At 34.3% G+C, this 24,535-nt stretch overlaps 4 protein-coding genes across 6 annotated transcripts; 3 read left to right on the top strand and 1 right to left on the bottom strand.

Annotated features, from left to right (window-relative positions):
* The first annotated feature begins 245 nt into the window (after positions 1-245).
* LOC108475292 (B3 domain-containing protein Os01g0234100-like) lies at positions 246-2,912 on the top strand. Its single transcript, XM_017777261.1, has 5 exons — positions 246-304; positions 673-859; positions 958-1,164; positions 2,192-2,282; positions 2,392-2,912. Exons 1-5 carry the CDS (start codon positions 246-248, stop codon positions 2,910-2,912), a joined length of 1,065 nt encoding a protein of 354 aa, XP_017632750.1.
* Positions 2,913-4,057: 1,145 nt separating this feature from the next.
* On the top strand, positions 4,058-7,313 carry LOC108475446 (B3 domain-containing protein Os01g0234100-like). 3 transcript variants are annotated; one of them, XM_053026154.1, is made up of 6 exons: positions 4,058-4,374; positions 4,487-4,585; positions 5,664-5,771; positions 5,853-6,059; positions 6,139-6,229; positions 6,329-7,313. In XM_053026154.1, the coding sequence occupies exons 2-6, from the start codon at positions 4,508-4,510 to the stop codon at positions 7,069-7,071; spliced, it is 1,227 nt and encodes a 408-aa protein (XP_052882114.1). In that variant the 5' UTR covers positions 4,058-4,374; positions 4,487-4,507; the 3' UTR covers positions 7,072-7,313. The 3 variants fall into 3 exon arrangements, with proteins under 3 accessions (XP_052882114.1, XP_017632901.1, XP_017632902.1); XM_017777413.2 differs by having other exon boundaries at positions 4,059-4,374; positions 4,503-4,585; XM_017777412.2 differs by having other exon boundaries at positions 4,058-4,585.
* Positions 7,314-10,962: 3,649 nt separating this feature from the next.
* Positions 10,963-22,051, top strand: LOC108476100 (autophagy-related protein 2). Its single transcript, XM_017778185.2, has 15 exons — positions 10,963-11,607; positions 12,050-13,143; positions 13,548-13,696; positions 14,115-14,278; positions 14,394-17,600; positions 17,699-17,811; positions 18,430-18,628; positions 19,035-19,148; positions 20,090-20,197; positions 20,291-20,423; positions 20,508-20,722; positions 20,876-21,072; positions 21,288-21,386; positions 21,488-21,582; positions 21,771-22,051. Exons 1-13 carry the CDS (start codon positions 11,398-11,400, stop codon positions 21,358-21,360), a joined length of 5,976 nt encoding a protein of 1,991 aa, XP_017633674.1. The 5' UTR covers positions 10,963-11,397; the 3' UTR covers positions 21,361-21,386; positions 21,488-21,582; positions 21,771-22,051.
* A 1,572-nt stretch (positions 22,052-23,623) lies between these two features.
* LOC108475293 (uncharacterized) lies at positions 23,624-24,114 on the bottom strand. Its single transcript, XM_017777262.2, has one exon. It carries the CDS (start codon positions 24,015-24,017, stop codon positions 23,646-23,648), a length of 372 nt encoding a protein of 123 aa, XP_017632751.2. The 5' UTR covers positions 24,018-24,114; the 3' UTR covers positions 23,624-23,645.
* Between the last annotated feature and the right edge of the window lie 421 nt (positions 24,115-24,535).

The following is a 24,535-nucleotide window of genomic DNA, read 5'->3' as shown; positions in this document are numbered from 1 at the left end:
AAACCATATAGGAACTGCAATGTTTTGGGTATAAAAATTCACTTGAATTGAATCCATTTGGTAACAATTAATACCCAAAACCAGAAAATCAGATTTGAACCAACAAGTATTAGGGTGGTTCGAACCTGTAGACAAGGGAGGGGTAACCACGATTGCCTTGACTGGTAAGCTGGGGTTCATGCATGAATCTGGTTGGTGCATCGTGTGGGAATTATTATTATTTTCTTTTGGAGCACCCCAAAATAATGGAAACCTGGTTTCCTCAGCAGGAAAATATTCATGATTGTCGACAGAAGGCTTCCAGGTTGGTCAATTCATTGATAATTTTTTGATTTAGGCTAAATGCTTAGTTAGGACTCAACGTTTTAAAAGTTACTCACATAAATGCCAAAATTTTCAAACTGGTCATATAAGAGCGGAATTTAATTTTTTACTACAAACTGAGGTTAAGTGTGTGAAAAGCCCTTATTTGAACACTTTCAAATAAGTTTTACCCTTATTTGACCATTTTGAAGGATTTAACCCTTATTTGAGCACACTTGAAAAGGATTAGCCCTCATTTAACTTTGTCCTAATGTGAGCAACTTGTAAAAAGTTAAAGGCCAATTTCAGCATTTAGCCTTCAATTTTTATTGTCTTTATTGATTTGGTTCATCTTTATGTATCCAAAAGGAAGAGACCTAGGGATAAGAACTATAATGATCATGTTGTTAAGGGTACCAAAAGAGTATCAGAACAAGATTTTGCAAAATCCCCTGTAATAGAGAGAGCAGAACAGGTTCAAGCTAATCTTTCAGCTGAATTCCCTAGTTTCTTTAAGATCATGATCCCATCAGTGGTTTGCCGTGGGTTTTGGATGGTGAGTGTGAATATATTCAGTCCCCCATTGCTCATGGAAAAATAAATCTCTGTGCAATGCACTGATTTTCTTTCTGTCTTTTTTCTTTTGGCTGTTAGTCATTACCTAAGGAATTTTGCCAACTGAATCTGCCTAATCATGATGCTACTGTAATCTTGGTTGGTGAAACCGGAAAAGAATACAGAATCAATTTTCTTGTTCAAAGGAAGGCTTTGAGTGGTGGGTGGAAAAGGTTTTCCAAAGAACATGGTTTACTTGTTGGGGATGCTTTAGTTTTCCATTTGATCAGGCCTTCCAAGTTTAAGGTATTGTCTCATATATATATATACATACACAAAAAAATATATAAGTTAAAAGAAACATGAAGTTCCTTATACTAAAGTTAGATTGTATTTTATCTCTTTTATCAAAAAATGGTAAATTAGTCCATATAGTTGAATTAAATAGCAAACCGGACTTTTTTTTTTAAATTTTATTTATTTCTATTATTAAAAATTGACATAACCAAAGCGTGTCACGTGTATCTTATGTTGACATTTAATGGCCAGATTTTAATAGTAAAAATAGATGAATTTTTTAATACAATGAACAGTTTGTTTCTTGATCTAACATAGAGAGACTAATTGACCCACTTTTTGAATAGAGAGCAAAATGCAATTTGGCTCCTAGTACTAGAGCTTCCATGGTAAATTTACCATATAACAATTAATTGATGCCATTAACCATTGTCGGCATTGAATTGAATAATCAGGCCCGGCTTTGGGGGTTGTCTAGGGGTGCGGTAGCCTAGGGCCCGAGGCTGAAAGGGGTTCAAAATATTATTTTTCAACTTTTAAGGGGTACAAAAATATTTTTTTTAACTTTTAAAAGTAAAAAAAAAAAAACCAACTTTTATGGGCCCGAACTTTTTTTTTTAGCTTTTAAGGGCCTTAAAATTTTTTTACCAACTTTTAAAAGACCTAAAAAAATTTCTCTCCAACTTTTAAAGAACCTAAAAAATATTTTATTGTTTTGCCTAGGGGCCAAAAATATCAAGATCCGATCTAGAATAGTCAACTAACTAGAATAAATATGGTGTAGAACACATTTACATAGGGTACTCAAACTTGGGATCTCAACTTTGTTATTGAGCCAATGTCTTTTAGTTTCATGGAATTATAAACTAAGTTCTCAATTTGGAAACTTTTATTTGCCTGACAAAGACTAAGAGTCCATGAGCTAGAATAAAGCCTAACGTCCTACTTCAAATGCTTCATTTCTAGTAGTGATTAAAAATTTGTCGGCTTTGTTGAAAATTTCCATAAAACATCTCTTCTTTTCTCAAAATTTCAGGTATATATTGTGAGAATGAATGGCTTAGATGAAATAGATGCAGCTCTTGGCCTACTCAGATTACAAAACAGTGCAAATCAGACGGGCATTTGTAAGTGATTTACTCATCAATTGTGCTTCATTGCCATGCATATGTAGAGTTGATTTCAGTTTGGTCCTTTAACAATTACCATGCATTGACTGTGAATTGAATACAAAAGATGATGCAGGAAAGAACAATTCAAGGCCTTTTTGCAATGATATAAATCAATATGAAGTCCATAAGTATGGCAGGTCTTTTCTTAGGGCTCAAGAAAACCAGTCAGAGAATGGCACTTTGGATGTTGGCTCCACTGAAGTGGAAGGCATTAGGTTTACTAAGACTGTTAGCATTGCAGATGCCATTAGAGCTTCCGAGATTTCCACCCCGCGATCTGGTTTTGTGCCGTGGGACAACGCTTTGAACAGCTTCGATTTTCTAGGAACCGATGTTGGTTCTTTACACAAAAGGGTACACCATGTACTTAACCATACTTTTGAATCAAAACAGGAACTGAAATTGAAGTACAAGGAAGCCAAACTCGAGAGAGCTTATGCAGAACAAGAAACAAAGTCTCTCGAATCGGATCTTTCGGGGAAAAAAGAGGAAATGCAAAGGCTGGATGCTGAAATAGATGCTTTGACAGTGAATGCCAAGAGATATGAACTAATGTTTGAAGCAGCTGCTAATGCTCCATGGTGATTGACTGTTGAGAAACATGTTACTCTATATATATTGCATACCATTAATGTTTTAGCTATATACCAATGCTACACCACCACCATTCATCATTCTATAGGAAAATTATAACTGGTACTTGCTTTTTCTTTGTTTCTTAGCATGGAAAATTAGGTAAGGGATTGATGAACTTTGAACTAAATATTACATAGTTTGGGAATTTTAGGTGATTAATGCATAAGAGATCCTTCAAAGTTCTGGGAAATTTTGACAGTTCTTGAAATCATATTCATAGTCTAGACTTTAGTGTGCTTTAATTTTCTGAATGTTCTTTGTTATTGACTTATGGATATTGTAGAAGATAGTTAAACTCTTTTATATATAGATAAATAGATTGATTGATTGAAATTCTTTCTTTGGTGTTTTTTATGATTAAATTTAGTTAAATTTTGCTATTAGTCTCTCTTCTACGCATAAATTATGTATTTAATTTCTATACTTTAATTTGATACTTTTATCTTTCCATTTTCAAATTCAAAATTCAATTTTGATCAAATGATAATAGTTAAATTCATTAAATTATACTATTTTCAAAATTTTATGTAACAAATATATTATCACTTAGAGTAATAACATAAAGTCGTTTTAAAAATTTTTTTTTGTATGAAAATTTTAAATTATTAAAGTCAATAACACATGACTTTGAAAATTATAATATTTTAACTTAAAGACATCTTCATTATTTGAATAGTGGCATAATTAAATCTGAAATTAATATAATTGGTTGATGATGATGTCAAAATATTTAAATTTGTATTTTAATATATAGATTTTTTGTCTGATTTTTTTCCAAATTAAATTTCAAGTGAAAAAATTTAAAAATGATTAAAAATATTACATTTTGCAGCACCAGATTAAAAATATTTTTAAAAGTTACCTGTCAAAACTTAAATATATCGAAATGGTTGAAACGAAACTTATAAAAATAAGAAAGTTAAATTATTTGTATCGATTTAAGATCGAAATAGTATCTATCAATTATATTCGATTGAATTTTACATTAATTTTATTATAATTCGAACATAAATTATTTTTAATTATCAATTAAATCTTAACTCAATTAATAGTTATTTTTATTAGAATGGACCAGCGACCATAATTTTGTGCACTAAAAAACAAAATTCCAAAACTAATCCTCTTCATGATCAACTAAAATTTTATCGCTGACAAAGATTCCTGAACAATCCAAAACATCTCTGAAAAAAAACCCAAAGATCAGAGCCATGAAAAGAAATAAAAATTTTACAGCATCAAATCAAAATTATATGGCTTCTTTAACCCATAGCAGGATTAGTAAAAACATCACTTAATTCACTTTCTTTTATGTCAGGAACATAAAACGAAGACCAAAACTATAGTCCCTGAAATACCAAGCAAAACCTGAAAAAAGAAAACCAAACACCCAGAGCTTTCAAAACAGTACCAGGTTCGTAAATTTCCCCAGTTTCAACTTTCAAGCCTTTTCCCTTTGTTTCTTCCCTTTATTAGTGATCCAAGTTTCTGATTACACTGTGAATCTGTTTGTTCTAACCAAAAAGATTCCCATCATCACAGTGAACATGCTAATGGGAACCAAAATAGATGAACCTCAGATTCCTGAAATGTCGTTGGATCCTCCTGAAATTACTAACCCACAAGTAAGAAAACCCTGTTTTTCCGACATGATTTTTGTTTCATTTCCTTAATGTTTGTTAGATTTAGGTTATATGTAAGAAAATAATTCCTGGGTTTGCTTTTGTTTTTTCTCTTTTGTTTTAGATAGCTAGGAAGATTCACAATGTTACGTGCACAGATGGTTCTGGGTCATTTTTGTTCCTATGTCAGGACCATCAGGAACTTGGATCTTTTTGTATCCCTGTGTTTGTTTGTTGTAGGAACAAGACAGGGTCGAAGATCTTTTACTAGGATGTCATTGTTTAAGCAGTTTAGTTGCTAAGTTAGCTGATGATGTTCTATTAACACATCAATGGCAGCTCCATTTGTATTCTGGTACTGGTAGTGCTTAATTAGTCATTCCCAGAGTTGTAATAGGTTTCCCTTTCTGATTTCTCATCGTCATCGCACTGTTTTCGTGCTAAGAACTTTTTTGTAACAAGACAGGGTCGAGGATCTTTTCCTAGGATGTTGCTAAGTTAGCTGATGTTCTATTGACGCATCAACGGCAGCTCCATTTGTATTCTGGTACTGGTAGTGTGCCTAATTAGTCATTCCCAGAGTTATAATAGGTTTCCCTTTCCTGTTTCCCATCGTTGCCACACTGTTTTCGTGCTAAGGAATTGTTTGGAACATCTCAAACTCATAATCGAGCCTCACTTGAAACCTCAGGATTGATGAACATCGGGATAGTTTTCAAACATTGAGCTGATTGACCTCAATGGCTGCCCCATTTGTATTCTGGTAGTGCCTTATTAGCCATTCCCAGAGTTGTAATAGGTTTCCCGGTCTGGTTTCCTATCGTTGCACTGTTTTCATCCTAAGAAATTGCTTGGAACATCTCGAACTCGTAATCCAGCCTTGCTTGAAACCTCAGGATTGATGAACATTGGGATAGTTTTCAAACATTGTGCTGTTTTATTTGTCTATGAATGATCAGCTATGAGCTTATCTGCACCATATGTTCGAATGCTTGTCTCTCGGTTAAGGATTTGCCTTATGTTAATTACTTGCTGTGAATAAAAGAAGGATCTGATCGCTGATCTTTGATCGTGTCTGTAGCCTAATGTTATGGAGCAAGTGGAGGAGATTCAAGCGAATCTAGCTGGTAGGTTCCCGAGCTGTATGAAGACCATGGTTCGCTCGAATGTTACACACGGATTTTGGCTGGTGAGTGTCAAATATATTTGTGAGTCGGTTAGGAATGATATTACGTGTTAGAAGTTCTAACTCTTGGTTGTATGTTGACAGCATCTTCCTATGCCTTTCTGCAAATTGCATATGCCAAAACAAGATACGACCATAATTTTGGAAGATGAAAGTGGGGAAGAATATAAAGCATCTTACATTGCACAAAGGACAGCATTGAGTGCTGGCTGGAAAGCATTCTCGGCTGATCATAAATTAGTCGAGGGAGACGTTCTAGTTTTCCATCTGATCGGTTCTTCAAAATTTAAGGTACACGATTTGATTTATTTCTCTTGTATTTGTATGTCATATAATGTGTTTTTGAATCCTTTAGCATATGTTCTTATAGGTTTACATAGTCCGAGCATTCAAATCCAGTGAAGTAGATCAATGTTTTAGGTCACTAGAAGTGGATATCCAAGCGAAGCCAATTCGTTCAAGTATGTTCTCTTTGAACTTCTTTCTTATTTAATAAGTTCTAAGTCCATTAACGTTGTTGATCCGATTGTTTCGGCCTTTTTCTACGGTGATGTTGAAAGTTCGTATGAAGAGGACAAAGAGACCCTCTAAGAAGGCCAAGTGTTTGGAGCTTCTTCCACTCGACCCATCAGATGACAATGTCGAAAATAAGAGTCTAATGGTATTAGACACCAATAGTGAGCATTTAACTGATCGATATGATAATGACAACAAGGATCCTAGCTCGGGTCTCGACAATGGTATCAAATCTTTGGCATCCGTTATCGATTTTAAAGAGATCAAAAGCATTGACAACTTCATCATTATAGTGAACGGTTCGAGAATAGACTCCGAGCTTTCACAGTACCATAGAACTAAGTACTACGAGCTTTGTTGTAGTCAGAACTCGTTCCTCCACGATAATCTTCTCGAGAGTATTAGTAGTAAATTGGCAGCCGAAATAATCACACAGATTATCAACATTGCTGAAGCTATTAGAGCCTGTAAAATTTCTACCTCTCAAGCGGATTATACTCTTTGGGACAAGACTCTAAAAGGCTTTGAGTTATTAGGCATGAATGTCGGGTTTCTTCGAGCTAAATTGAACCGGTTGAATACCCTTTCCTTAGAATTACAAGAGGGTGTGGATACGGAGAGGTCTAAAGAGCAAGATCACATGAAAGAAGAGAAAAAATCACTCGAACGGAAGCTTGTGAAACTCAAAGAGGCAATGCATAAGCTCGATACCGAGATAGAAACCTTGAAAGAAAACGCTGAGAAATATGAGCTTATATTTCGGGAAGAGGTTACAGCCGCATGGTGATGATAGTTCGTGTAAGTATCACGGGCCGAAACTTTAGTCAAGCAACCGGATGGACCGTGACATAAGCTTTATATAGGGAAGTTGTTGTAGAAATATTTTTAAGTCTTCTATTTGCCTATTGAAAGGGACTTCAAAAATGAAGAAGCTTTCATCAATATATATTCCATTTGGTTGTATCCTATTGTGTATGTATATCTTCACGTATTATATCGTATTTAAGATATTATATATTTATGGCATAATGATGAATTTAACCTTTAGTATTTATATCTTTTGTCAATTTGGTCCTTATTCTTTTTTGTTTTTTATTTCAATTTTGCTCTCAACCCTTTAAAAAGAGTTAATTGTGATTATCAACTTTAGGAGAAATCCTAACTAAAACATTAAATTTTTAATGTTTTTTTTATTTATGAAATAATCAAATTATTTACTAACGTGGCATTTAAGATAAATAGTTTCATGTCAGCATGAAGTACACGTAAATTGTAATACTATGCCAGCATCGTTAAAAAATTAATGTTAAAAAAAAAGCATGACAATTCATGTGTACTTTATGTTTTTTTTATTTATGAAATAATCAAATTATTTACTAACGTGGCATTTAAGATAAATAGATTCATGTCAGCATGAAGTACACGTAAATTGTAATACTATGCCAAAGATCGTTAAAAAATTAATGTTTTAGTCAACAATTTCATTAAAAAAGTTATTTGACTTTTTTAAAAGTTAATGATTAAATATAACTAAAAAAATAAGGGTCAAATTGATAAAAATATAAATATTGAGGGTTAAATTTTATGAAATATATTTGACTAAATAGTTTTAATATTGAAATTAGTACTTATATTTTCTTTGTTTAGATTGCTACCGAATTTGGTTTCCGACACACATTTTAGTCTATTTTTGTAACTTCCTTGAAATTTGACAAGGTGGACCTATCATGTTTAGACACATGGCACATATGTCATGATGTACTTGTCACATGTAATAACTTTTGATTAGTCCACAACATCCAATTTTAATGGAGTTACAAAATGGACTAAATGCACTATAGAAGTTAAATTTAGGTATCAACTTAAAATAAAAACATAGATACAATTTAAATTTAGGTAAAGTACATTTATGGTAACTAAATTATTTGTAATTTTGCATTTTAGTCACTTAACTTTAAAAAGTTACAAAATTATCACTGAACTATTTGAAAGTTTTCATTTAAGTCACAAGGCTATTAAAATTGTTGTTGTATGGTCACCGCTTACACCAATCAAAAGCTCTTATTCTTCTTATCTTCTATTGTTCAATTTTTTTTTCATAAAATAGTTTTGAACATCACGAATCTGCAAACCAGAATCCAAACAACTTTCTTTTTAGATCTTCGACATTAGCTGTCAAATCGACTTAGATTTAATGTATATTCTTTTAATTATTAATGGGTACTGATCTACCATATCATCATTGAATCATCACTTGAAACTAACTAGCCAGACTTAAAAAAAAAAAACCCTTAATAACATAGTAACTTAAATAAAAACTTCCAAATAGTTTAATAACTTAAATGAAATTTTTTGAATAATTTAATAACTATTTTATAATTTTTTAAAATTGAACTACTACAACGTAAAATATATATTTTTTACAATTTTTTTCTCTTCATTGTGGCTTCAAAGCAACCCTTTTAACGTTAAAGGAATCCTTCCTTTAGAAGCAAAGCTTAAAAAAAAAAAAAAACTGTATATAACTATTAATGACGTTTCTTTTCACTGTCGCTGTATATTTATTTAACTAATATCGAGCAAGCTGCCAAATAAAAGTTTATTTATAGTTGTTTTTCCGACTTACAAATTGGGATAATATAATTTTTGGTCCAAAATTTGATAATTAAGTCTATTTTGATATTTATATTTTTTTTTGGTCCACTTTAGTTGTTGAATTTAGTAAGTAGATCTTTTTAGTTCCTAAATTTGAAAAATATAAAAATTTAATGATATGGTACTTTGAGATTGTGCTATATCATCACTTGAAAATTAAAAAATGTGTATAAAATTTCATGTGATGATGATGTGGTATAATCTCAAAGTGCCACATCCATCGATGGTGGATAGGTCAAACCATGGATTCTCAATCCAACTAGTTTGATTAATTCAATCGTCAAACTAACAAAAAATAAATAAATAATTAGAAAGTCTTAAAAAATTTAAAAATATAAAAATTTTATTAAATCGATTCAACTTGTTTAACGGCTAGTTTTGTTCTAATTTTTTTTTTACTAGTTTCAAGTAGTTCTCGAGTCAATCGATTCAACCTATTTATTTGGACCATTAAATCTTCAGCTTTTGGTCTATCCAATCTCTTGTGACAAAATCTAAGTTTAAGAATCAAAATGAATCAGTTGTCAAGCTCAAGGATTAAAGTAAACAAAAAAAATACAAGTTTTAAAGTGGACTTAGTTGCGAAGAGGCAAAAAATTATATTATCCGTTGTTAATACCATAGAAGCCAATATATATTTATTCTCGGGATAATTTCTCCAGACATTCTTGAACTATAACCCAAATTTTAAATTGGACCATAAGCTTTAAAATATTTTAATTGAGGGTTTAAAAATATCGATATCTTATCAGTCGAATTATTTCTTCATCTACATGTTATATTGGGTGATAAAAGCTAGTTAGAATTTAATGTTGATTATATTTAAATATATTAATTAAAATATAAATATATTTATTCTTATTGTATGGATAATTCGAAAAAACTGTTTAAAATTTTATCCCGTATTTTTTAAAAAATAGTTATTAATAAATTATATAATTTAATTGTATTTGAAACTGTAATTGATAATTTAAAATGAATTTCATTAATTTATTAAGCAATTTATATAATTTCTTTTATTTATTCCTCAAATATAATTAAGGATTTACGTATTTATAATATATATTCCTTTTTCTATAACTTTTTTTATTTGTCGTTTTAGATAATCTAATTATTTTAATGTTTTTAATTTAAAAGAATTTATATTAAAATTTGATGATGTGTTGATTAATTACAATTTAATTATCGATAATAAAATTTAAATTATTTTAAATTATTTTCTAAATTGACACTTTGAAAGATGATAATAATAATGAACTTATATTTAAATTATACAGTTTTTGGGTTAATTCATCAAGCATCCTAAACTATCACCCCAATTCTAAAATGGTCCCTAAGGTTTAAAGCATTCTAATTGAATTATCAAAGTATCCATATTGTATTAATCGCGTCTTTCCAATCAACTTAGCTATCAATTTAAGCATTAAATGTAGTTAGAATATGATAGTAAGTATATTTAAAACACGTGCAAATACATAGACAACTTGAATTTAACGTATTTAAAAAGACAAAATGAATGAAATTTAGGAGAGTTTTTCTTTTTGAACATTTTCGGATTTAATTCATAGTATTTACAATCAAGGTTGTTTGAACTGATCAAATTGGTCAATCGAATTAGTTATATCGAGAATTGATCAGGGTATTAGTTTGGAGAAGGGAATTGAATCAGATTTTGAATATTTTTTATTTTTAATTTTTTAATAATTTTTAATCAAATCTGACAAGTTGATTAGATTGGCAAACAACGGCTTGCCCGATTCGACTACTAGTCTAGTTTTGAAAATCTTGTTTATAATTTGATCCATATCTTTTTACGCCATATTTGAGCTGATATTTAACATACAAGCTAATGGTTAGACTCACAGAAGAACATGATCGATACTATACTGATACTTTGAGGACTCAATTAAAACACTTTGAAGTTTAATACCAAATCAAAATCTAAACTATAGTTAGAGGATTTATGGTATAATTAACCTTTTTACATCAATGTTTTATATAAAAAAATTGGGAATTCTACACGTAACTTCAACTATGGTTCTGCAGGCAGCCCATAAAATAATTACCCTAAACTGAAATTTTGCATGTGTGTATAAAACAGCTGGATTTTTACAAATTGCAACGTCCAAAAGCGACAGGTTCGTCTCCGATTCTCAAAAATAACAACGCATAATCATTGAATTTTCATCCAAAAATCAATCAAAATCCCTTGGAATTGAAGGTTTTTTTTTTTAAAATTATTTTTTCTCTCACGAAAATTCCCCGATTTTATTTCTCTTCGCTTTCGCGCTCTAGATGGAAGTCACAATCTTCCATCACGAGCACATAATTCACCGTTTCCAAACCCTAATTTCACCCTAGACCGAGAAAGGGGAAAAAAAGAGAAAGAAACTCTCTTGGTTTGACCAATTCGCTGCGAATTTGGATTGAAACGGCGGCGAATTGAGGAAAGGACGAGATGTTTGGCGCGTGGAATAATTTTGCGAAATCGGCTGAGGCGGTGGTTTCACGGTGGGCGGTGAAGAGGGTGTTTAAATTTTTGTTGAAGAAGAAGCTTGGGCAATTTATTTTAGGGGATATTGATTTGGACCAACTCGATGTTCAGCTTACAGAAGGCACCATCCAGCTCTCTGACCTCGCCCTCAACGTCGATTATCTTAATCGGAAGGTACGCTTTGTATTTTTTTATTGGTTTATTTCAAAACTTGTAATGAATTATGAAGAGTAAAAATGCTTGATTATAATTAAAATTTAAATTATGGGGTTTTTTTGTTGGCAAAATGTGATACGGGGTGCTATGGCTGTATATTTGGGCTTTAACATTTATAAGTAGTGCGAAATTTGAACAAGGAAGAAAAACGGAAAGGAAGAAATACGAAACAGTAAGTAATCAAGTAAATTCAGTATTGCTTTATTTTGAAATTTGATAGACAACATTAGGCTCTAGGTTCTGAGTGCGACTTTGTAACTAGGGGTTCTTGGCAAGGCTATTAATGAAACACAGTGTAACTAGGGGCAGTATTCTCATGCATTAGGAAAAAAAGAAAAACATTTTTAGCGTTCTGTTGCTTTCTTATGGTTATATTGCTCTTTCTGTGCTTGATTGCCAGATTGGTCCAGCAGCATCTTTGGTCATAAAAGAGGGGTCTATTGGCTCTTTATTAGTTAAAATGCCTTGGAAGGGTAAAGGATGTCAAGTTGAGGTTGATGAACTTGAGCTGTTGCTTGCCCCTTGCTCGGAGGATCATTTAACAAGTGCAGATCAGACTTGTAGTTCCAATGATGATGGTAATGATTATAATTACACCGACTTAGGGAAATTTTCAAATGAAATGGCAGGAAGTTCTAGGAATCCTGATAATGTCCATGAAGGTGTAAAGACAATTGCAAAGATGGTAAAATGGTTTCTTACAAGCTTTAATGTAAAGATTAAAAAGTTAATAGTTGCATTTGATCCATCTCTAGAGAAGGGTGAAAAACTGGGCTTCCACAGGACTTTGGTGCTTCGGATATCAGAAATAGAATGTGGAACTTGTGTCTCTGAAGATTCTGGTTTAGGTGATGAAGGTAGAGATCACAGTTTTCTTGGAATTAGCCAACTTACAAACTTCGTTAAATTCCATGGAGCTGCACTTGAGCTTCTTCAGATGGAGGATGTTGACAATAAATCCTGTGCTTCACACACATCAGGAATGACTTTTTCTGGATTGCAGTCCTGTTCTCCATCAAATGCTGCTATTCGAATCCTGTCAGGGAAAGGAGGTGGATTTTCAGGGAATTTGAAGCTTAGCATTCCCTGGAAGAATGGTTCCTTGGACATTCGCAAAGTGGATGCAGATGTTTCCATTGATCCAGTAGAATTAAGATTTCAACCTAGCATAATTAAATGGTTCTTACTTTCGTGGGAAACTTGCAAGAAGTTTGACAAGGTTGAGAATAGTATGCACTATGAGACAGCAGACTCTATATACTTAAATTCCAATTCTCAATTCCAATCACCAGCACATGCTTCTGCCATGGCTGTCATTGATGAAGTTGTAGAAAATCATGGAAGGTTTTCTGCAGACTGTAATTCCTTGCGTGTTCAAGAATCTGTTGATGAAGTTTTGCTACCTGGTTCGCGTTTTATACCTAATTGGGTACCAATTTCCATTGGTAAAAACAAGAGGGACTGTGTTGGAGAAGAAGTTGACTTTGGTGCAAGGTTGGTCCCAGTTTCTGCAGAATTAAAATTTATGTAGAGTTTTTCTGAAAGGAACTAATATCATAAGCTTCTAAGATTTTATTCAGAAACATATATATCATATCTAAGAGTAACAAAATTTAGAGAATACCAAAGAAAAAAGCCCCGTCTAGCTTGCGTGTAGTATTTACTGTCATTGTTTCGCATGTTATCTCTGTTCATAAAAAAGAAATCTTAAGCATTTCTAATTCGAATCTTAAAGAACATTTTCTAAAAATTGCTTCAATGGTTCTGCATCGACTATTACTGAGTATAAAATATGAATGATGGAGAATTTAATGCTGAAACTTACCTCCTAAGATTATGCATTGTAATCTTTTCAAATGAGATTCTTCTAACCTGTTGAGTTTCTTGCCTCTTTATAGCGTGGACCAATTTTTCGAGTGTTTTGATGGAATGAGAAATTCACAATCAGCTTTGGGAAGTAGTGGAATGTGGAACTGGACGTGCTCTGTTTTCAGTGCAATAACTGCTGCATCCAGCCTTGCATCTGGATCTTTGTATATTCCTTCTGGTATGTGCTCTGTTTTCCTCTTCCATTGTGCCTGATTGAAATTCAATTCTTTCAGAACTGGTTAAGGGATTTAAGGAATAATTCTTTGTAGGAAAAGAAAGAGCCAAATAAGTTAGGTTTACATACCTCCTGTTTTAATCAACAGTGCTTGTTGGTGTATGAAAGTAAGACCTCTGGTTAACGTCCAGGAGGTATTAACCCACTTTGAGCATGATGGAGATTTGATCTTGGTGCTCACATATGGTCATAAATAGAGGCTTCAGAGCATAATTTGATCAATATAATTGACACTTGACACCAAAGTAGTGGGAACTTTGTTATTGTCATTGTTGTTTCTTGTACTTCCTGATAAACAAGTATTTCAGGCTTTGGCCTGTGTAATTTGGTTTGACATGTGCTTCTCCTTGTTTCTGAACAGAACAGCAGCACGTTCAAACTAATCTTAAAGCAGCCTTTGCTGGAATTTCTATTGTGTTGTCCTTTCATGATGAAGATCTGGATCATTTGTGTGATCTAATAGATCTCAATTCAAACATTCATTATTTGGGCATAGAATGCAGGGATATCTCTGTTCGCATGCAGGTAATATTTTGTTTGGAGAAGTCCTTTTCTGTTCTGTCTTATTTTTGAAACAGAATTTTATGTTTGTTCTTCATGACAGAACTACACTAATTTGAAACATGCATGAGCTTAACAGGTATGTCCTCAAGAAATGAGGTTCGAAGGAACAATGGTGCATGTTGAAGCTGCTGATTATTTCTTCTGCAAGGATGGAGGGGATGGTAGCAGTAATGTTGACAGTAAAACCTTTAAAATCAGAAATCTGCAAGATGAGGTTCACCATGCTCTTCCTCTGTTTTCCTCGTCTACGGGAGATCAATCATCAGGTGTATTCTGCGAGTTAGTTTCTACTGATTTTCCACTCAGAGGCAAGGGTGATATGGTCAAAATTATGTTGTTTACAACCTCTGGGGTGACTCACTGCCATTGTACTGTGAGGTCTAGTTCATCTGGTGGTGGGTTTTCAGGGAAAACTTCTTTCTTACTGAAACTGCCACCTCTAACTTTTTGGTTTAACTTCTCCTTGCTAAAAATGTTATCGGAGCTCTTGAAGGAAGTTGGAAAATCTACGGAAATAGGTAATAACAAAAAAGCCTCATATGATGCTTGCTATGAGAATTCTGAATCATCTCATCCTCGTGTGAAAAGAAGTTCTAGCACTTGCATTACAACCTTGCCTTCAGCAGAAACGTTACGAGGCAACATATTAATCTCCAATGCAAGAGTAATTCTCTGTTTCCCTTTTAAGAGTGATGATGATGATGATGGAAGATACACTTCATGGGATCAATTTATTGTTCTTGATATTTCTTCACCATCACCATCAAAGGGTGGAATGCAAGACAATAGTCCACATCTTGATGGAAGTCTGCAGAAACAATTTCCCTCAGCTGGCACACGCTCTTTGCATCTGAACTTTGGTAATCTTTGCTTATACTCAGTCATATCTGCTCATAAAGATGGTAGTGGAATTGACTATGGTGGCATGCAGAGGCATAAATTTTCTTCTCAAAAGATTCTATCTGTCAGCAACAGGAGTGGGTGTCTTTCCTTCATTAGTATCTTTTGGCAGGAGGGTCCTGTGACTGGCCTTTGGATAGCAGAGAAAGCCAAGTTCTTAGCGACACAAGAAGAAAGCAGGAGTGGAAGTAAATCCATAGGAAAAGGTTATGAATTTGCCACTGTTACCACTGTGAAAGATCTTGATGATCTAAGTGTTCAAACCCGCCAGGAGATAATCTTTAGCACCACATGCTTTGCTCACATTCATTTGTCTTCTGTTATGGTTGACCTCGACAGTTCACAGTATAGTGGTTTGCATAACCTTTTAAAACAGATTATTACTGGATTATCGTGTTTCTCATGTGATGCAACTGGTACCAAAGAAGAGGATTCGATGCCTCAAACATCAGTTCTTCTGGAATGCGATTCTGTAGAAATTTCAATCAAACCAGATGCAGTTGAAAATGTGAAAGCTCCCATGCAGAGTGAACTTCCAGGTTCATGGGGTTGTCTGAGACTGAACATTCAGAAATTCGATTTACTATCTGTCTCAAATATTGGTGGTATTACGGGTTCCAGTTTTCTATGGTTAACCCACAGTGAGGGTACATTATGGGGTTCAATCTCTGGGGCTCAAAATCAGGAGTTTCTTTTAATCTCATGTAGTGATTCTGCAATGAAACGTGGTGATGGAGGAGGTTCAAATGCTTTATCTTCTAGGTTAGCTGGTTCAGATATTGTAAACTTCTGGGAGCCAGAGAGCTGCCAAGATTTTACATCTATAACTGTGAGGTGCAGCACAATTGTTGCTGTAGGTGGTCGTTTGGACTGGATGGATGTGATATGCTCCTTTTTCAGCTTGCCTTCGGTGGATCCTGAACAATCTGTTGAGCATAATTTACCAAAGGGAGATTTAGACACTCCCCCTCGCAGAGCTTCATTTGTTCTTAAATTGGTTGATATTGCCGTGAGTTATGAACCCCACTTAAAGAACTTGACTGTTCATAGTGAAGTTCTTGATTCAAATTCTGCTTATTCAAATGGCAAAGAAGACATGTCTGAATCTTATGTAGCTTGTCTGCTAGCTGCATCTACCTTCTGTCTTTCAAATTCAATGGTGGCAGATTCCCTAGATAATGAATATAAAATTAGAGTGCAAGATCTAGGTCTTCTTCTTCGTGAAGTCTTTGAGTGTGACAAACTTGGGGATTCTTATAGTGCCGAACAACTTAATGGGGATGGTTATGTTAAAGTTGCTCGAGAGGCACTTATTGAAGCTGTTGTAAAAACTAACTGTAGCAATGGCCTTCTGTGGATGGTAGAGTGTTCTAATTCTCAAATTTATGTTGAAACCTGCCATGACACCACATCTGGTTTGATTCGCCTGGCCGCTCAATTCCAACAGTTATTTGCCCCTGATGTGGAGGAGTCTGTTCTGCACTTACAAACACGGTGGGATAATTATCAGATGGCACAACAGAGGACTGATGAGAAAAGTAGAGACCTAAATTCGGACATTAGCCCATCTTCTCAAATTCATACTGCTACTGTAGAGTTAGAGGGTAAATGTGGGGTGGCTGGCTTGATGGATGAGATATCTGAAGATGCATTTTGCTTGGATGGAAAGGAGACCTTCCAATTCAGTTCTTCTGGGGTAGAGTTTCACCTTCCCCTTGAGGAACATGTTACTGAAGAAGCTTGTAGCTTAAGCTTTGAAAATGCTGAGATGTTTTCTCGCGATCTACCTGTTAATGGGATAGGTCTTGAAAGTAGCCAAACTTCCTTTCTAGAACCAGGTTGCTTCCCTGAACTAATAGAAAGTTACTGTCTATCTGAGTTACGCCCCCTTACAGAATTATCTACAGGACTAAAATCTTCTCATGAGGTCCTGAAAAACAGATCCATAGATATGGGGGAGGGAGATCTTGGAAGAGAGAACGGTGGATGGTATGAAGATGCTTATTTAAGAATTGTAGAAAATCACATTTCAGAACCAAGTGGTCAAGCTGGTTTGAAACCAATTGTGGAAGGCCAGCTTTCATATCATAACTCTGGTGTACCTGATAATACAGTAAACATCATAGGACGTGTACTCCTTAAGAACATTAATGTAAGATGGAGAATGCATGCTGGGCTGGACTGGCACAAAACTAGAAAGAGTAACATGTGTTCCAATAATATTCTTGGAAAGGATAGAACTGTATGTCTAGAGCTTGCAGTATCTGGGTTGGAATTTCAATATGACATATTCACACCTGGTGGAGTATCTGTGTCCAAACTTTCTCTTTCAGTCCATGAGTTTCATCTCTATGACAAGAGCACAGATGCACCTTGGAAACTGGTAATGTTCACGTTACTATTTTACTTTTATTACTAGTTCGTTACCTCTCCTATATGATAAAAAAATTTGAATTTCTCTAATCCTTGCTTAACTTGTAGGTGCTAAGATACTACGATTCAAAAGATCATCCTAGGGAATCCTCTTCAAAGGCATTCAAACTGGACCTAGAGGCTGTAAGACCAGATCCTTCTACACCTCTTGAGGAATACCGGTATACTTACTGCCTGAATAAATGAAAATTAGCACATAATCTTTTCTCTGTGAGGGTTCCATAAGCAGTGAGGAAAATTATGTGTTGTCCTTTCCATGAAAAGCGCTGCCCATATGCATGATCTAAATTAATTTATCATTTCAGTTGTTTGTTTTTGACTGGGAGGACTAGTATTCTAGTAGAGTTGGTCATTTTGTTTTTTGTAGTTTAGGTTTTGAAATGGTTTGTCACTCACATGTCTAGCTCCATCTGCTCAGAACTTTAGATAGTGATCTGATTCAGATCTAAATAACTGCCTCATGCTACTACATATTATATACTCAGTAGTCAATATTTTTATGTTCTATAATGTAGTTTTTTGAGTTTTTAGCGGCAGTTTCTTGGAGCCTTGCTTTGCTTACCATTTCTATTCAGAAGGAAAAAGTTTGTATTATTAAAACTATTGCTGCCACCATAGGTTTCGCTGTAATTATTTTTGTGTTGGACGCAATTTATAACTGAAGTAAATATTAGAATCACTCTTTGTTGTCACTATTCTGCTTGGTGTTTTTCTGTTTCTGAATTTCTGTCACTTTCTTATGGTTAACCAACTTTGCTGTTGCTTTTGTTTACTTGCAGGTTACGCATTGCCCTCCTTCCTATCCGGTTACAGCTTCATCAAAGCCAACTTGATTTTCTCATCAGCTTTTTTGGTGAAAAAAGCACTTCACTTGATCAGACTACTAGCTGTCATCCAGATACTGATTTGTTGGTGAAGAAGAGCCATAATCTTGCTGGCCATGCCATTGCAAATGAGGCATTGCTACCTTATTTTCAGGCAAGTATGGCTTTATATTTTTATTGCATGTTCTTGAGTCACTTTTAACTTGGATCTGCATTTTCAGCACTTTTTTTTGGTGTGTTGGCATCTTGGTGATTGGTGTAGCAATTGCACAGTTGGTGTCCAAATTTATGGACACTTATTAGCATATGATTCTAGTTTTGGTAGGACAGTTGGCAAGCCAATTTGTTTTCCTATCTTTCTCCTTTTGGCATTATTTGTGTTCTGATACTATTCTGGTATGGATTTGATGAATAGTGTTGTGCTTCAGGGCTAATATATGATATAGTTATTGTTGGATAACCTATGAGCAGCATAACTTGAGTTTATTGGTTGGATTATTTATTTATGTATCTATTTGTCTACTTAATTTACTGTACTGAATGAGGAAATTTTGTTACAGAAGTTTGATATTTGGCCCATTATTGTTCGAGTTGACTATAGTCCTCACCATGTTGATCTAGCTGCACTGAAAGGTGGTAAATATGCGGAACTTGTAAACTTTGTTCCATGGAAGGTGAACTATTTCCTCCTTTTATCATTTTTCTGCAATTTCATTATGCATGTCCCAATGCTACATTTGATGTTGCTTTTTGTCTTTTCTTTTGTTTTTGGCTCTTTTTCTTTTGAATAATTTGTATCTTCTAATTAAACTATGAATAAAGTAGGACAATAGTTGGCTTCCCGTTTTGTGCTGCATGATTTCAGTGTCACTGTGTCATGATTTCTCTTCTGGTCCTATTAAGCCTCCTAGTCTAGTTTCCTATTGTTCCAAACACGTGCTAGACCTCCTACTTATGTAGTTCCACTGCTTTTTATGTCATCCCATAAATAATATTTATTCAGATCGAGAGAACTGCTTCTAAATTTCTATCTTCATTTGTTTATTTAATTCTGTTTAAAAGAATGTTGTGGATTGTGCTTTCTACCTGGCATTTTGGTTCATTGTTCTTTTTACTGGAATTGCAAAAATAATACAACTTCTGCTGTCTACTTATTCGTTGTAATGGTTACATCTCATAGTACTTTTGGCTGCTGCCGAGATAAGTCACATGTTCCTAAATTAGTTTCCAACTGATTAACAATGTTTCCCTACTTTCAAGCTCAAAATTAGTTGCCAACCGATTAGTGATGTTCCCTTACCCTCATGTTCATAAATTAGTTGCCAACTGATTAAGAATGTTCCCCTCTTGTTCTTAAATTAGTTGCCAAGAATATGCATTATCTTTGTAGATTTGATGTTACTGCTGTTCCTCATTGCATTCTCATGTTTTGTAGTTTTATTTGGTAATATGCCTATAATGGCTCTCTCGTGATTTGAACTTACACCTGCAGCACCTTGTTAACTAAAATGCATTTCACTTTCTCTCTTTCCCGTTATACATGTGCATAGACTTTCAACTGTGCAAGGTTATGTGTGTGGCATGTCTTTCTTATTGAAACAAGATTTTGATGCAGGGAATTGAGCTAGAACTTAAACACGTTCATGCTGTTGGTGTCTATGGGTGGGGCAGTGTTTGTGAAACAATTATCGGGGAGTGGTTGGAAGATATTTCTCAAAATCAGGTATACCAACCTTCTGGATGTTCATTGAGAGTATTTTGTTTGCCATCTTGCAAATGTTTATTCATGATATGCTCCTCCTTTTCCTTAACATAGATTCATAAAGTATTGTGTGGCTTTCCTACCGTCCAATCTTTGGCTGCTGTTGGTGCTGCTGCTGCAAAGCTGGTTTCCTTGCCACTTGAGAGCTATAGAAAAGATCAGAGGGTACTGAAGGGAATGCAAAGAGGTAGGTTGTTTAAGCAAAATTTCTCCAATCTTGCTTGTGTAAGCAAATTTTGCCCTTGCGTGCAAGCTAAGATGTGCATTTCAGGTACAATGGCATTCCTTCGAAGTATATCACTTGAAGCTGTTGGACTTGGTGTGCATTTGGCAGCAGGGACTCGTGACATTCTGCTTCAGGCTGAGTATATGTTCACAAATATTCCTCCTCCTGTATCATGGTCTTCACAAGGCAAGTCAAAGACGAAGAAAAAGACAAATGTTAGGCATAATCATCCTAAAGATGCCCAACAAGGAATACAACAGGTGAGCAGTACTAGATCCTTGTCTTCAGGTGAACTCATTCACCCTTTTTAATATTGAGATATATGTATTCTAGTCTTAAAGTGTGACACTAAAAGTTGATGCATGCTCTGAGCAAATTATATTTCAAAGTTTTTGATGGTCGAAATTTGGCAGGCTTATGAGAGCATCAGTAATGGGCTTGGGAAATCTGCTTCTGCTTTGGTTCAGACACCTTTGAAAAAATACCAACGAGGAGCCAGTGCAAGTTCTGCTCTGGCAACTGCTGTTAGGGCAGTTCCTACTGCTGCTATAGCGCCAGCTTCCGGTTGTGCAAGTGCAATACACTGTGCTCTCCTTGGACTCAGAAATAGGTAATTTATCTAGGATTATAACGAAGGAGCCATGGTTTCTCATGAAAAATGAATAAATCATTTTACTCCAGCTTCTGGTTGTGCGAGTACAATACACTGCTCTCCTCCATTTGTCACTTATTCATTCCTTTCTTTTTAGTTGTTCTCACAAAATGATTTCCAAGCGACATTTTAAATCTGGAGTAAATAACTTATGATGGTATATTTGGTTGCAGCCTTGATCCTGAACGCAAGAAAGAGTCGATGGAGAAATATTTTGGTCCCACTCTGCCACGGGATCCAAATTAATCTTGCAACCAACAGTGTCACTTCTGGTATTTTCATCTTGCTACAGTTCAAAATTTTCTATTGGTCAACGATTTGCGCATCAAAAGAAATTTTCAGCTACTTGTTTCATTTTCTTATCGATACTCAGGATTGTTGTGATAGATCAAAGAGTGTTCTTTCCTCGAGGAGAACACGGATTGTCATGTACCTCGACTTTTCGCTGGCGAGAGTTCGACTTTTCATGTAAGTTGAGTGAGCCTCTTAAAATAGTAATATTCATTTACTGTAATTATTCTATTGGATTTATGGTCCGCTGTTACTAGCTAAGTTACTGCCCTGACCCTATTAGCTCGGCTTTACTTAGCCGGTTTCATGAATTGTGCAATGCCTGATTTTTTTTTATTTTTTTTAATGTAATCTGCTTGTTCCAGGTATACAGTTAATCTAGGCCATTACACTGATTCTTTTCTCGTCGGAATCGGATTCCGGCTGTAAGTTTTGTACAAAAATGTAATTATGTATATCAGTAATTATTAGCAAAGTTTTAGCTTTCCTATAGTGATGGTCTTTCCCACTAAAAACAGTGAGGTGTGCTGTGTGCACGGTGCATATTGCTTCTGTTTTGTGTTGTAAATAAACTCATTGCATATTTGTTATTCAGAAAAGAAAAAAGAAAGAAAAAGGAAGCAATTTGAATTCCTCTTTCAAAGAATTTGTCTGTCTTTGCTTTTTACCTATTTATTGAAAATATATTAGATTTATAGGATGCCCAGATTAATCTATATATATAATTACAACCTTCAAATATAATCTTTTCTTACCTTCTTAAATATCAGATGTAATTATAACCTTAAGCACCCCTTACATGAACATCTAGGGATGGCAAAAAAAAAAAAAAAAATCAATTAGTTTTTTATTTTGAAAATTTGGGTTTAGGAAAAATCCGTCTCGGCTCATCCAAATATATTTATTGCATCTCTTTTTAATTTTATAAGAATATTATAATATTTGATTTAGTTTTATAGAAATTAATATAAAAATATAGTGATGGGAATGGGTGGGATGCATTGACCTTGCTTGATTTTAAAAGAATTTAACTCGCTGTAACCTCATACTCCTAAAATAATAGTATACTTGACTCCCATGAATTCAGACATTTTAAAATATTTTTGATTTTGTGTGAAAATGTGATTAATAAAAAAAAGAAAGATTTGTGATACCAATTTTTTATTAGATTTGGTTGATGATTCACCTGTGGAATAGTTGTGATTTACAATGACAGCATACAAGAAAAAAGAGACAACAAAGGTTCCTTACAAAGAGAAGGGACTTGGGAAATAAATTAAAAAGAGAGCAAGAGAGGGAGAAATAAATTGTGGTGAAAGGGGGCTTGGAAAATAAATTAAATATGTATAGAGGGGTAATTTTGTAAATAATTTGGGTGAACGGTTTTATTTGAGTTCGGATGCGCGGTGCGTTTACCTGCGGTTAGTGTAAAAACAGCAGTGACTATGAGATTAAATACTGTAGCGATACTATAGCGTGAGACAAAAAGTAAGCTAAACAAGCAAAATACTTTAATAAATTTGATTGTAAATCAAGATTTTGGCAAATAATGCTAACTGATGAATCTAAACCATTAACAGCCTTTAGTGTACCTAATGGTCATTATCAATGTGGAGTAATGCCATTCGGGTTATGTAATGCATCTCAAATCTTCCAAAGATGAATAGATTTTATATTTAATAAATATAAAAAATTTTGTATAGTTTATATAGATGATATTTTAATATAAATTAAAATGAGAGAGTAAGAAAAAACCGGCTCACCTCGTTACCATCCTAGTTTCCATTTGTTGGCTTCTTTTTAACATTTAAGGGGAAACAGAAAAAGTCCAACACCCAGATTAGATGAGCCAAATTGAAGAAGAAAACAAAATCTGAAAATTGAAAAATATAGAAACAAGACAAATAGAATTACATGGATTGTAAGTGAAGAACCCTAAAACTGCAGACAAATTTATACATAATCAAAATGAAAGACAAAAATACTACAAGACAGGACAGGGAGAAACACTCCAAAACCTTAAAAGAAAAAAAAAACCATTGAATTGCAAAGGATTTGTTCTCCTTGTATTCCACCCCTATACATAGTTAGCTTTAACACCCCAAATTACATCATCTCTCTAAGGCTTCAATGGCACTTCTCTTCCCTACAACCAAAACATATAGTTAAAACACACATAATTATTGCAAAACATAAATTAAAAAAACACGCTATCTAATCTCACCTAATCTTGTTTTGCTTCATTTGCTAATAATATGTTCACCATGGATACCTTCATTTCTCTCCCTCTTTTTACTCACCACATTAGCCTTTTTCAACCCCAACCTCTCTTTCCACCACCCCGAACCCTTCTGCCGGAATGAACCGCCGCCATTATCACCGTCATCCAGGAGTAGCGTATCTCGTAAGGTCAACTTCCTTCCATGTTCATTATCACCTTTCAAAGGCAACAACACACCCTTGAAGAAGATCTCGTCCGCCGGTATCATAGCGTAGTTTTTAACGGAGAATTCGAACTCCGACGACGATACCGGAGCTTCCCTGTAATAGTTGTTCTCATACTTGATCCCTACATCCGCAAAATCGTTAGAGAATGAAATCCTAGGGTCCATTGTAGAACACCAATGAACAATGCTTAACAGTTGTTAGAATCCACATGGAGATGTTTAGGGTTTATATATATGACATCTTGGACACTCTCATGTTACTTAGATTTGTCATCTAATGCGAGATTTATAATAATAATAATGTGGTGGGGTTAATTAATTTTAAACCCTCTTTTCTTTTTTAACTTTTGTATTTGTTCAACAATGGCTAAACTATGCAATTAGTAAGCTGGCAAATACTATATATATATCTATATATATATATATATATGAGAGAGAGAGAGAGAGACCTAGCTAGTCTATAGTATAGTAGTGTTGCTCACTGGTTTTTGAGTGTATTGGCCAACTCATGTGACTAGGTTCCAATTATTATTAATTAAATGGTCAAATTCTGCTATTAGACCCTGAACTTTGCGTAAGTTGTGGATTTAGTACCTATACTTAAATTTGGTCATTTCCGGTCCCCGTACGTTTAGAATTTGAAAAGTTTAGTCCTAACCAAATAATAACTATTAAATTCATTA

Source organism: Gossypium arboreum, chromosome 3 (genome assembly GCF_025698485.1).
Source record: "Gossypium arboreum isolate Shixiya-1 chromosome 3, ASM2569848v2, whole genome shotgun sequence".
Taxonomy (NCBI): domain Eukaryota; kingdom Viridiplantae; phylum Streptophyta; class Magnoliopsida; order Malvales; family Malvaceae; genus Gossypium; species Gossypium arboreum.
The sequence above is the reverse complement of the archived record's forward strand: the minus strand, read 5'-3'. Positions and strand labels throughout refer to the sequence as shown.

Coding starts and splice junctions, on each gene's coding strand:
- LOC108475292 (XM_017777261.1), top strand. CDS start 246: ATGGAAACCTGGTTTCCTCAGCAGGAAAATATTCATGATTGTCGACAG. Junction 305..672: donor TGTCGACAGAAGGCTTCCAG/GTTGGTCAATTC, acceptor TGTATCCAAAAG/GAAGAGACCTAGGGATAAGA. Junction 860..957: donor TTTGCCGTGGGTTTTGGATG/GTGAGTGTGAAT, acceptor TTTGGCTGTTAG/TCATTACCTAAGGAATTTTG.
- LOC108475446 (XM_053026154.1), top strand. CDS start 4,508: ATGCTAATGGGAACCAAAATAGATGAACCTCAGATTCCTGAAATGTCG. Junction 4,586..5,663: donor CTGAAATTACTAACCCACAA/GTAAGAAAACCC, acceptor TCGTGTCTGTAG/CCTAATGTTATGGAGCAAGT. Junction 5,772..5,852: donor TTACACACGGATTTTGGCTG/GTGAGTGTCAAA, acceptor GTATGTTGACAG/CATCTTCCTATGCCTTTCTG.
- LOC108476100 (XM_017778185.2), top strand. CDS start 11,398: ATGTTTGGCGCGTGGAATAATTTTGCGAAATCGGCTGAGGCGGTGGTT. Junction 13,697..14,114: donor ATCTTTGTATATTCCTTCTG/GTATGTGCTCTG, acceptor GTTTCTGAACAG/AACAGCAGCACGTTCAAACT. Junction 17,601..17,698: donor CAGATGCACCTTGGAAACTG/GTAATGTTCACG, acceptor CTTAACTTGTAG/GTGCTAAGATACTACGATTC.
- LOC108475293 (XM_017777262.2), bottom strand. CDS start 24,017: ATGGACCCTAGGATTTCATTCTCTAACGATTTTGCGGATGTAGGGATC.